Source organism: Cydia pomonella, chromosome 2 (genome assembly GCF_033807575.1).
Source record: "Cydia pomonella isolate Wapato2018A chromosome 2, ilCydPomo1, whole genome shotgun sequence".
Classification (NCBI taxonomy): Eukaryota; Metazoa; Arthropoda; class Insecta; order Lepidoptera; family Tortricidae; genus Cydia; species Cydia pomonella.
This window is the reverse complement of record NC_084704.1, coordinates 23336422-23349769: the sequence shown is the minus strand read 5'-3', so window position 1 is coordinate 23349769 and position 13348 is coordinate 23336422. Positions and strand designations below refer to the sequence as shown.

The following is a 13348-nucleotide window of genomic DNA, read 5'->3' as shown; positions in this document are numbered from 1 at the left end:
TACACGTAAAATAAAAAAGCAACAGACGTCATAACTAAGAGCAATCGGTTGGTATGTTTGGGTCTATTGTGGTTAAAATGAAACGCTCCGTGGGCACAGGCTCGAAGCAGTCGGGCGTGGCGCTGGGCCACGTGGTGCTGCCGCCGTGGGCGCGCGGCTGCCCGCGCGAGTTCATCCGCCTGCACCGCGCGGCGCTGGAGTCGGACTACGTGTCGCACCGCCTGCACCACTGGATCGACCTCGTGTTCGGCTACAAGCAGCAGGGCCAGCCCGCCGTCGACGCCAACAACGTCTTCCACCACCTCTTCTATGAGGGCAACGTCGACATTTACAAGTACGCTACCCGACTTTACTATCCGTTTCAGTGCTATCAATGTATTTTATAATCTAACTTTAAAAAAGTCCAAACTTTACAAATCGCTGACACTTCTTCCAATTGTCACTCGAGTGCTTACGTCACGCCCGTAGAAGATCGCATAAAGTGAAATAAGTACGTGTTCTCATTATTTATTCTACTGCGTTATGTTTATTTCAGATATTAGATAAGCAATGTGTAAATATTGTGTAATTTGGGTAATCTCATTTTATACCTATTAATATTGATTATCTTACAGTATCGACGACCCTCTAAAGAAAAATGCCACGATCGGCTTCATAAACAACTTCGGCCAAATACCAAAACAGCTCTTTAAGAAAGCTCACCCCAGTAAAAAGATGTCGCAACGCAGCTCGACTATATTAGACCCGAACAATATCATCCCGTCACAAGGGATCACGCCGCCTGAGAAGTTGTTCTTCCATAATTTGGAGAATTTGAGACCTTCTCTGCAACCTGTTAAAGGTATGAAATTGAAACATTTCGACGAGTCAAATAATCTTCTTATTAGAATAGTATTATGAGTCAGTTTATATCCTATCCTATAAAATAGGAGAAAGAAAGAGAAACGACTGCTGTTCGATAAAGACTATTATTTTATTTATTTTCAGAGGTAAAAGGCCCAGTAGGCCAAATCCTGTACACCGACAAAGCCATACTTGCAGTGGAGCAAAACAAAGTCCTAATGCCACCGTCGTACAACAAATACGTCGCGTGGGGGTTCGCGGACCACTCGCTGCGCGTCGGCAACTACGACAACGACCGCGCCGTGTTCGTGTGCGAGACCGTGGCGCAGGCGTGCGGCGAGATCGTGACCTGCGTCTGTCCGAGTGCCAAGACCATCGTCACTGCGGGCACGAGCACGGTTAGTTACTCACCCCGACCCGCCCTTAGTGACCACCAAAAATTTTATACAATCAATGAATATTCGGTGACTACGTTGTGTTTGTGTCGATTTCACGGGTTGACTTTTGATGCATTTAGCTAACCTGGTGATTCGTATCCTCGTGTATGCCTTGGATACAATGAAAAATTATAAAAAAAAAATTGGTACAAGCTTTTATCGTTGACTGTACTTTTCTTTCCACAGGCAACTAATACTCGTTGATATAATTCTAACAAACCCAAACACAATTAGTTTGCATTATTTTATCACAGAGTTCCCATGGCCGCCTCCTGTCTCCCTCATCAGATCAGCTCCATGTCATCATAATATTGCATTGTCATCCGATATATTTATGTATGCTTATATATGTATGGATGCAAACTCAAGCTCAGTCAGAAATCGTGAACTACCTAAACCATATTTAGCTCCCAAGATTTGACCCACATAACATATACATATTGACAGGGCAAGTTAAATTAAAAGTAGTCAGTATTTTATACAATCATGATCACAATCTTGTTTCAGTCGAGTACCGGCCTTAGGCAACGAAGCTTGCTGAAGCTGGCCATACACACTAGGGTATGCCAGCGCAGTTTTGCCTGTGCAGTTGATAAAACTGCGCAGGCATACCCTAGTGTGTATGGCCAGCTTGAGTTAGCTTGCTGAGTTGCCTAAGTAAGGTACGAGATTGAAAAGCTTGATTATATCACTGTTGTATTTTCTTCGAGTCATCTAAAGTATTTGTTTTTTTTTTACCATAAAACCTAAATAATTCATGAAAATGGTAAGTATCTCAGTAGACAATAATGTAGTACAAAAGACATAAACGCGCGACTTCCGCCCCGCCCCGCTTCCATTTAGTATTTTCTATGGGAGCGCGGTGGCATGTGATTGGTAAAAAAAAAATTTATAGTTGACTACAGCGCATCGTGATGAATCTTATAATTGAGTTTGGAGCCCATACATAAAAGTACGCAATTATAGTTTGGTATACGAGATCTTAATTCAACCATTACAGTCGACGAGTAGAAAATAATAGTTTATATGACTGCTACATAATAAAAGGCATTAAAATACACGAGTGTTTTAATGCCTAATTATGTACAGTTACATACACTATTTTATCTACACACATATCATAAACCCTCTATGATGCCTTCAAAATTCGGTTTGCCCTCTATTCTAATATCAATCGAGATACCTTTTTGTTCGAAATTAAATGTCAATTGCATACAATTTTGACATATGTCGCATGTTAGTTTGTATCGAATGATACGGAAATAGGCGACTCTAGTTTGTCTTTGAATTTAAAAAAACTACGAATGCGTGACATGCGTGGAAAAAGTTTTCATTTACCGCCATTTGACGTACAGTTTATCTTTTAATTCGTTTTAAGTTTAGTATAAAATGAATATGTTTTGTTGTTTTTAAAGTAACTATAGCAAAAGGTGCGTGTAACATGAGCGATATAAATATTTTGGTGACGCCACGACATATCCGCGAGTTCCGCCAAGAGAGCAACGATGCCCCAACGTTGGCTGTAATTTGGGTTAGTGAATATATCATAGAAGTTTATAATATGTGTGTAGATAAAATAGTGTATGTAACTGTACATAATTAGGCATTAAAACACTCGTGTGATCCTATTAAGAAACTCACTTCGTTCGTTTCTTAAACCCACACTCGTATATTTTAATGCCTTTCATTATTTAGCAGTCACATAAACTACTATAATTCCTTTCAGGTGGTAACTGTCTGGCAATACTGGGCCCGGCGGCGGCGCTTGACAGTGAAAGTGTGCCTCTACGGGCACTCGGAAGCCGTGACGTGCCTGGCCGCGAGTCCCGCCTACAACCTGGTAGTCAGCGGGAGTCGCGACGGCCAGGCTATAGTTTGGGACGTCGAGCGTGGTTCATTTATAAGGCAACTCTCACCGACTATGCCTTCCCCACCGCCTGTGTCGGCACTAGCTATTGACGATCTAACGGTTAGTATTCAAAATGGAACTAAAGAATAAAATAATAATAACATTAAATGTATGCGCAGTAATTTTTTAATTAATATGGACTATTAATTAAAAAATTACTGCGCATACATTATCATATCATAAAGTCATTGAACTCTTATAAGTAAATTTAAACTCACATTAATATATATTTATTTATATATATGTATGTATATTGTGTATATATGTAGGTATATAAATAAATAAAATATTATAGAACATTATTACACAAATTGACTAAGTCCCACAGTAAGCTCAATAAGGCTTGTGTTGACGGTACTTAGGCAACGATATATATAATATATAAATATTTATAAATACTTAAATACAAAGAAAACACCCATGACTCAGGAACAAATATCCATGCTCATCACACGAATAAATGCCCTTACCAGGATTTGAACCCGGAACCATCGGCTTCGTAGACAAGGTCACTATCCACTAGGCCAAACTGGTCGTCAAATATATTGGTATTATTTTTTATATGTGTAAGTGTATAAATAGAATATTGTTATATTGTTTAGAATAACTTGATTGGTGTTTCATATTCCTTCTCGTTGTTTACAATCCTGCACTAGCTACAAGTTTCTGTTTGACCCAATGGTTGACTGGTAGAGAATGCCTTAAGGCATTAAGTCCGCCATTTGTACAATTTTATATCGTGCAATAAAGTTTAAATAAATAAATAAATAGGACTCCTCTTATTTTAACTCCTTGTTTCCCACCGATGCGATATCGGATCAGCTAAGGAATTTATTTATAAATCTGTAACTATCCCTAAGATGTCGGTTTCTGGCTAGCAAAAGGAAGTCGAGGGATTAATTCTACAGTTAAGTTGTGTGTTAATTCAGTGCTTCTTATTGTAAAGTGACTTTTCATATAGATGAATATGAGCTAACAGTTTTTCGACAACATTGTACCAGGGTGACATAGCAACGTGCAGCGGCAGCTACCTCTACGCGTGGGACATCAACGGCACGCCGCTCGGGTCCGTGGACACCGGCGGCGGGCCCAAGAGCTCGCAGCAGATCCTGTGCTGCGCGTTCAGCGAGACGCGCGAGTGGGACCCGCTCAACGTCATCATCACCGGCTCCACCGACGGCGTCGTGAGGGTGAGTGACGCCAGGACGTGACAACGACATAACTAGATAAAAACATTTTAATAAGTAAATAAATATGATTGACTTTATTATAAAGTTCAACCCGAAGTTGAGGTTCTTGTACTCAAATTTAAAATCAAGGTTTTTATTTTATAATCAAGGCCCGTAAATTTCATGCCGGTGACAGAAAAATGACGTCACGCTACATAGAGTATGATTTCAACTAGTATATTCGTAATAATTAATCATTTGTCAACCTCTTTACTTAACTGATACATATACTTGACAATCAGTACAGAAACGTCTAACTGGCTTTCGTCTTATTGTCACTCAACTAAATAATAGATCATTGATTCATTAAATAATACATAATTTTGATTTTTAACAGCGTGTTTCACGTAACAAGTAGTTATTTTTCTACGCGTCAATAGATCAGTTATTTAAATTTGTAGTGGTAAAAAAAATCGACCTGTACGTTAAATTACGTCATATTTTCGTCAAAGGCATGAAAAGTAACGGGCCCTGTTTATTATAACAGTAATATGTAAATTTTCTAAAATTTTTCTCACAGATGTGGTCCATTGACTACATACCTGAAACTGTTGAAGACCAACCGCAAAGCACTGAAGCCATCAGCTTAGAACAACCCATCACTTCAATCGAAGTGACACAACACCGGTTGTCTGTGCAAGAGAGTGAGGACGCTAAGTCGGAAGGTGAGACTGCCTTCGAAGAGACGAGGAGCGAAGACCAGCCGAGCAAGACTGAAGCGGCCATCAAGAGGGTTGAGGAGTTAGTCAAACAGATGAGCTTGTCGCAAGATAATGATAACGGTTGGTTGAATTTTCACTTTTCGTTTGACACTTAAACACAGCTTTAACTTGATTGCTACTCCTACGAGAGTAATGACATTATGGCTACAACTCTTTTACTTTTGAAGCAGCATATTTAAATAATACAAATGTTTTGAATATATCTTGTAAATTCACTAGGAGAACTAGTCAAATCCGCATCCGAGAGCTCCCTATCAGACGCGTGTGAAACTACGAGTGCCAAGGAATCGGCACGGCGGCACGACGAAAAGGATACCTGCAGCGACCAAGAAGCCCCCTACCGCGAGGAACCCGTGGACTCGTGCGACGAGGCCAAGGACTACGATAACGACAAGGACAACGATAAGGACACCGAGACGGAGAAGGAACACAGGAAACTGCAGAAGCAGGGCAACGTCGTCATGCGCAGGAAATCGAAGGGAAACCCACTGTTTAGGAAGAGTAAGTGAATTTATGTTAAGAGTAGGTTCTAAAACTAGTATGCAAGGACCAAGAACCCTCTTACGCGTAGTGAGAGGAACTAGGCGTACCGAGAAATACAGGATTTTTTTTATAAATCTGAGGACTCCCACTTATTAATCCACTACTAGGTGTAGATCCTTTTACTAGCACGCCTTTCTGTCTGGCCTTTACAAAACCTTGTACAAAAGTCCAGCTGTCTGTTCAGATACCCACTTCACTTTCCTGACAAAGATGTTATACATCGACTTTTTTTTATTTAATCGAAATTAACCAAGATAGTTAAGAAAGTACAACTTTATAGGTGGCGGCAGCATAGGCGATTCGGCCGATTCTGGCTCCCTGGAGAGCGCGCCAGGACAGTCGACGGAGACGGAGGGCGGACTGCGAACCAGCAAGTCTGACACCAGCCTGACTGACTCGTTCGTCGTCGTGTCGGCGCCCGCCTCACCCGCGCCCGAACGCGCCAAGCCCAGGCTGGACCCGGGTGAGCTTGTAGTGCATCACCGTAGCGACTGTCAAGCGTAGCCGTCTCCGGCGGCGTCGGGGCGGATAGCGGACCAGTCTGACTCGTTCGTTGTCGTGTCGGCGCCAGCCTCGCTCGACCGTGCCACGCTCCCCGCCCACGTTATCCCGGCTTTTTGCCATGGCTCATTTGCGGAGCCTGAGGTCCGCTAGGCCTATAATATAGGCACTAGTTTTTACAAAAACGACTGCCATCTGACAATAAAATATTTGTGACTATACAATTTAAAAACTCATATCTGGTATTCAATTGGAGAATTTAACAACTGGAGATGCCTTGTCTGTAATTTTCAGTACAAAACAGTGTGCGGGAGGGGGGCACGTCAAATGTGTCAGATAAACGTCAGTCCATACAAAACATACTCTCACTTGATGGTCTCATCGGAAAATCAGCGCTGGAAGCCACCGGCAACATGCTGAAATTTGGCCATTTCGTGGCACTTTACACTTTCTTTGTTTTTGTTGTATTATTTAATTTGTCTTGTTTATGTTTACGAATAAAAATAATTCTATTCTAATTATACATATGTATGACCATTGGCCGAGGTTTTCGACAGACGGGTAAGCTCTTAAAGGCTACACGAGTTGTTAAATCCTCCAAGCGTATTATACATATAAGCTAGGATTTTTTTCTCATGGTAATTATACTAAAGAAGTATTTATGTTGTTGTACAGAAAGCGAAACGGGCATAAAATGGCAGCGACGGCTGATCCTCCGCGGCAAGCTGACGATGCACACGGCGTACGAGCGGCGCGACAACGCCTGCCCCGCGTCCGTCACGGCCGTGGCCGCCGCGCGCTCCGGCCGCGGCCTGGCCGTCGGCGACGCCCGCGGCCGGGTAACCCTGAACCCTGTCCTCAGCTCTCAGCTCTCCGCACACGCATATTCATTGCTCCTCGGGGACCGCGGTGCGCGAAACTACGCGATTCAGCTCTAGTCCGACTGAGTTAAACCAGCAGTGACATATTCGCTCTGTGCAAAACTGTAGCGCCTCCGTGACGGGTATGGGGCACATTAGTTATCTGACAGTTTACAATTGGCAAATAGCCTGAAAATTTCATCCCATAATAGTTGACATTTTCCCATTCCGTGCGCTGTTGTATTTTATATTTCCCCCACCACGTCCTCGTACTTCGCACGTAGTCAATATTTAACCACATGAATGTTTTGATCACTATTTTTTTTGCAGAATGATATGTTTCTCATTTCGAGTGAAAACTAATTAGTAAATATATTACTATTATTGGCAGATATTCCGCTGGTCGGCGCCAGACATGTCTAGCGCGACGAAAGGCGGACCGGCGGACCATTGGATTCGCGACGACACCGCACCTTACTGCACACAATGTCAGGTAAAAGAGCTTTTATTACTTTCGTTTCTTTTACTTTAAAAAAACGAAAGATGGTAGTAAATTTACGTCGCTACAAAGTTTTCTTTAATAAAACACCTCTATTTCAAATTTCGCTTTGGTCTGAAGTCATCACCGTCTACTAGAGATGGGTAGGGGTGAGTAAAGACGTGAGTATACTCAAAGCACCCGCTAAATATCCGTATTGACTCATTTAGGTGGTTAAAAAACGATTACCAAGAAAAAAAAAACAAGTGAGATTTAAGAACTAAATGGGTTTTTATTAAAGAGTGTCAACGTGTATTAACATAATAAAAAGCATATAGGACGCTTAAAAAAAGGTAATTTAAATAAGAAGGTTTTTACTTTAATAATATGGGACTTAAATTCTATCGATTTTATAGATAACTGCATTTCGCGTAAAAATGCGTGCTTACGCTGCACTTACGACCTGTTATTAAGGGTTTTTCAAAGAAAACTCAAAAATGGCTCAACCGACCATGTGTAAAGTATTTTTTAGTACTTTATTGAACGGCTAATTTCCCATTATTTACTAATTACACATTTTTGTGTATATTAAGGGCGGTAAACAACGATTCACGAACGAGTGTGATTTGATTAACACGAGTTCCTAATTCCTGTACCGCCCGTATAGTACACACAGTTTTTCATCACACTTGTGAGTTAATAAATAAAATATTCTGGCTAATTTCGTACGTACATTACAGCATAAATTTAGCAGTCTAAATTTAAGATGCATGGACCGCATCGCCTACGTGTAATAACACCTTTTACTAGCAAGTGTGATGAAAAATAATGAATAGGCGGGTCGACACAGAGCGAGCATACGCGCGAGGCAATTTCCTCACGCATAAACCGGCCAGTGTAGAAGTGCCTCGGCCTCGGCGGCGCGCTCGCCTAATGAATGTTTGGGTGTTAGTATGCTCGGTGGCGCGCTTGACAGCTTGACACCGACAGGTGCGGTTCACGGCGCTGGAGAGGCGGCACCACTGCCGCGAGTGCGGCGCGGTGTTCTGCGGGCGCTGCTCGCGCTACGAGGCGCCCGTGCGGCGCCTGCGCGCGCTGCGGCCCGTGCGCGTGTGCCAGCGCTGCCACGACGCCATACAGGCCAAGCAGTAGCCAGGTCGGTGCCGGCTGACTGTTCAATTCATAAACCTTATTGCAATGCAAACTCATACTATACGATACACGCACTGATCAGCACTACAATTTACGCCTTATATCCTTATAACATCGGCAGTGGCAGCATGGTTCCATTTTTATCGCTTGTCACTATGCCCGTCACTTTCGCACTTACATACTTGTTACAACGTGATAGGCATGGTGACAAATGATAAAGAGCCGACCTTCTTAGCCCTACAGGAATGCATGGTTAAAATCTCTAACACACTTTTGTCATTTAGAGATCCGTTTTGAAATTATATTTGTATAATCACCCTTGCATTTAAGGCTAAATATCCACCAGAGCTGTATGAAGTATCGGACTGGTTCATTAAGAAAAATTACCTCTTAGGAGTGCCCTCAACCTCGCACAGCTATCGTTGATACTCTGCCTAATATTGTGTCGTAATGCATTTTACAACACAGGTAACACATAATTATAATTGTAAGGTTTATTCGGGTAATTCTGAATGCCGAAAACCGCCGGATAATTCTGAAAAGGGATTCATATTATGATAGCATTTTGGATGATTTTTCATCCGATTTTCGGAATTATCCGGCATACGAAATTACCCGAACCACCTTACTTGACTAAATTGAAATATTATTAAATTCATCTCGTTTTAGGTTCTCCAAACCGCACACTTTTTGTGGAAAGCTTCGTGACTCAACAAAGAATATTCAGTATTTTGTAAAATGTCTGCCTATTCCAATATTTGCTTGGATGATACATGCACTATGTAGATAAGATAACAGTGGTATTTAAAGTTTTTGTGTGTAAATGTTTTGGCAAATATTTATTTTAACTCCCCAGTAAAGTTATAGCCGTGTAACCAGATTATTACTAAATACTTATATTATATTAGAAAATATATTTAAGACATAACTAATGGCCAAGAAATTTTATACTTTAAATCCTCATCTTAATATTTGACTAAATTTAAGTTTATCTTGAAGATGTTTATTTAACCCTTTTCCAAGCTGCACTAATCTAGAAGATTTTAAAGAAATTCTTTTACCACATACGTGGTCGATAATGTACTATGCTTGGAAAAGGGTTAAAAAGATAAACTAAACCTTTTGGTTAATATTGTCATGATTTAATGCACAAACGTATACTGATTTAATGTTTTAGCAACTAGCACTATTGTGAGAAGTGGAACGAGCCCACTTATAGCGACATCATCCATTAAATGAACGTTTATTGAAACTAAGCAGGACTGGGGACAAGATAAAAATGCATTACTTTATAAGAACAAAAGTCTTACACGATTTATGACGAAAAAACACTTTTAAAGTTGATTTAGAATCAGGTGCGTAAAAATATCGTAATGCCTGACTTTATCAACCATCTAGTCAAATATTATTTATTATTTTAAATGAATTATGGATTTTTTAGACAATTAGTGGTACGTGAACCATTTTGGCTCTCGAGAAATTTATATTAACACGCTCACTGCGGCTCTGGGCCGAAAGACCTGATGGTTAATTACGAGTCACATTCATTGCCGCAGCCAACGTGAAGGCAATGGTTATTATTTAAATATTTATTTTTGCGTGAGTTTTTTTTACATAACAATAAAAACTCGCGGATAATAAGTGTGATAGATATTCCGACAAATATATATCATTCCTAGACAGCTATACTCATAGACATAGGATTTATTTGACCTAGAACGATATTTAAAAAATATAACTGAATTCTGCTAGAGTCCACAAATCTGCGGGGAGATAAGAGCGATAATAGTTTTTTTTAAAACATATTTAAGATTAAAATTGATGTTATTTTCTTTAGTAGCAGAGTTATATGTGTATGTATACAATGTACTGATCGATCGTATTTTTATTATCATCATCCAGTTTTAGATTTTTTTACTAATGTAATGCTTTTTTTTGCCTAATGGCAATCATGAATTTATAACATTAATTGGTATTAATTGATAAACTTTCCTTTTGGTGCTTTTCACGCATTACTTATACATCATAATCAGTATTAGTATTGATATTGTAAAAAAAATATATTTTTATTTATTGTTTTTATTAGATCTCAGAACAGTTTGTCGAATATTTTATGATATACATGTAATTAGTCTTAAGATTGTTTTCCCTTCGTTGTAAAGTATTTAAACTATTCATGTAGCCTCGCTCATTCTTCGATTGTGATAATTATTACTTTTAATTTCTACGCGTATTATTATGAAAGAAATTACCGAAAACCCTATTCTTGTTGTTTTGCAATTCGTTTTCTGTTATTGCTCCAACACGTAAACTGTAAAGGTTACGATTTCTACCAATTACTTCTAGATTGAACCATTATTGTTCGAACTTCCGAATACTAACCTGCCTACTTAGGTACAAAGATTTTTCTCATTATAGTTATCATTTAGATTAGTCTAGTCACAATCACAGAATGTATAAGGACTTTATATAAAGAAAGGCTCGAGTAGCAGTCAATTTAGCTTAATATGCAATTTTATACTCCATGCATTTTGAACATTCCGTAAGTGAAAAATAGATTGCGTTTATTTATTAAAATTAATTTCCTGTCCCTGATAATTTTGTTACAACTTTAACCCTTTGACCGCCACAGACGGCTGTGAACGTTACCGGAAAGCCTTGCCAAGGGCGCCAACGACGGGCACAGCCGTCCGCTTCGCCAATGTAATAGGCACTTACGCGGGACTCCGTAAAGTTCAATTTCGCATAAATAATTGGGATCTTCCTTCGCCGTTTGGCGTTCAAAGGGTTAGTTTAGTATAAGGTCATGAAACAAGGATTATCGTGAAATATATTCAGTGTTATAAGAGTATTCATCGTAACATTACTTACAAATGCCATACAGATACAGTCAAGTCTGAAATTATCGATATGAAAAATGTGCCAAAAATATGTATATACTACCTTAATATATGGGCAATAAAGTCGTGTATACATATTTTTGGCACTTTTTTCGTATCGATATTTTCAGACGTGACCGTACCATAAAGCTGCATAACTGATGTCATAGCTTGCAAAATAAATGTCAATATATAATTGTAATAGACTATAATAACACATATATATGTATTGTTTACGTAATAGTTAATGTTTCAATGGTAGCTTTCTATACTTGTAAAAAGTTATGACATTCGAGAATAGATATTGGCGTGAAAAACAGCTTCGTCAAATGATATTAGTTCGGTAGTCACGGTCTCGCATTTAGTAACACGATTAGAATTAACACTGTAAGAGTATTAGAAGTAGGCGGGCTGTATTGTATAGAAGAATAATTTACAGACAATATATAGTAACGTTGTTTAGGTAGTACGTAGGCACTGAAGTTTATGGCGTTGACTAATGTATTCATGTATAAATGAATAAAGTGGTGCAGCAAACTAACATAACTTTTTTATTTAATTTTTACGAGCCTATAAAGTGTCCCACTGCTGGGCAAAGGCCTCCAATCCCCTAGACCCTAGACTTCCAATCTTCCCGATGAACTACAGCATCCGTCCAGTTGCTGAGAAATGCGTCCGCTTACTTTGTGGCACCCACTCCGTGGCTAGTTTAGCCCACCTCTGTGGGTGTATACGTCGTACATGGCCTGCCCAGTCCCACTTCAGCCTGGCGGCCTTGACCCCAACGTCGACGATGCCTGTTTTGGTGCGCAACGTAGTGTTTCGGATCCGGTCAATCCTTTTCAGCCCAAGCTTTGCGCTCCATGGCTCTTTGGCAAACCTTCAGTTTGGTCTTTTGTAACTCGATAAGGGACCACGTTTGAGCACCGTAAGTGTGGATTGGCAGTATGCACATGTCGACGAGCCTCCGCTTAAGAGCTAATGGAAGGTCTCCCTTCAGTAGCTCCTTGAGAGACCAATAGCTCTTCCAAGCGTTTTGGATCCGTCTTTCGACTTCTTTGTCCTGTCTTTGGTTGAAAGAGACTATTTGCCCCAAGTACGTATACTCGTCGACATAGCGCAGGATCTGTCCGTCTACCTCAATGTCACGTTGGTCATTACCTGAGCTTTTGACCAGTTAATTTTAAGGCCAACTTGAAGGCTTGCCGAGCAAAGATGTTGTAGCAGCGCTTCAAGTTCCGCAGCTGAATAGGCGAAGAGAACGATGTCGTCGGCAAACCGAAGATTTGTTAATCTTCGCCCGCCAACGACTATTCCTTTGGATTTCAACGATGCCGCCGGGCTTTGAAAGATCTGCTGGAGGGTGCTGGTGAAGAGTTTGGGAGATAGTGGGTCTCCCTGTTTGACTCCCTTTTCTATTTTGAACGACTGACAGGATGCTTTTTAATGTTCGCGGTACTGTTTCTATATACGGGCTTGACGAGGTCGATATATGTTGGCTCTATATTTTGGTCTTGGAGTGCAGAAAATATGGAGGAATGTGTTAAACTGTCGAACGCTTTTTCATAATCTACAAAACCTATGTAAAGCTGCATGTTAAATTCGTTGTGTTTTTCTATTATTTGGTTGATTGTTTGGAGGTGATCGGTGGTTGAAAAGCTGGGCCTAAATCCTGCTTGCTCTGGAGGTTGATGTTTATCCAATTGACTTTGTATATGTGGGATACTAGGCTAATGGGGCGATAAGTTCCAATATTATTCTTGCGGCTTTTTTATAAAGCAGAATTATATTCGAA

At 40.3% G+C, this 13348-nt stretch overlaps 1 protein-coding gene across 1 annotated transcript in view; it reads left to right on the top strand.

Annotated features, from left to right (window-relative positions):
* Positions 1-12099, top strand: part of LOC133530693 (WD repeat and FYVE domain-containing protein 3) — a 48124-nt gene extending 36025 nt beyond the window's left edge. Inside the window, 12 exon segments of the mRNA XM_061868714.1 lie at positions 100-334; positions 615-841; positions 988-1241; positions 3007-3249; positions 4191-4379; positions 4939-5200; positions 5360-5641; positions 5964-6146; positions 6860-7023; positions 7436-7537; positions 8513-8678; positions 9344-12099. Of these exon segments, the coding sequence (XP_061724698.1) occupies positions 100-334; positions 615-841; positions 988-1241; positions 3007-3249; positions 4191-4379; positions 4939-5200; positions 5360-5641; positions 5964-6146; positions 6860-7023; positions 7436-7537; positions 8513-8674 (2303 nt within the window). The 3' untranslated portion in view covers positions 8675-8678; positions 9344-12099.
* Positions 12100-13348: the final 1249 nt, after the last annotated feature.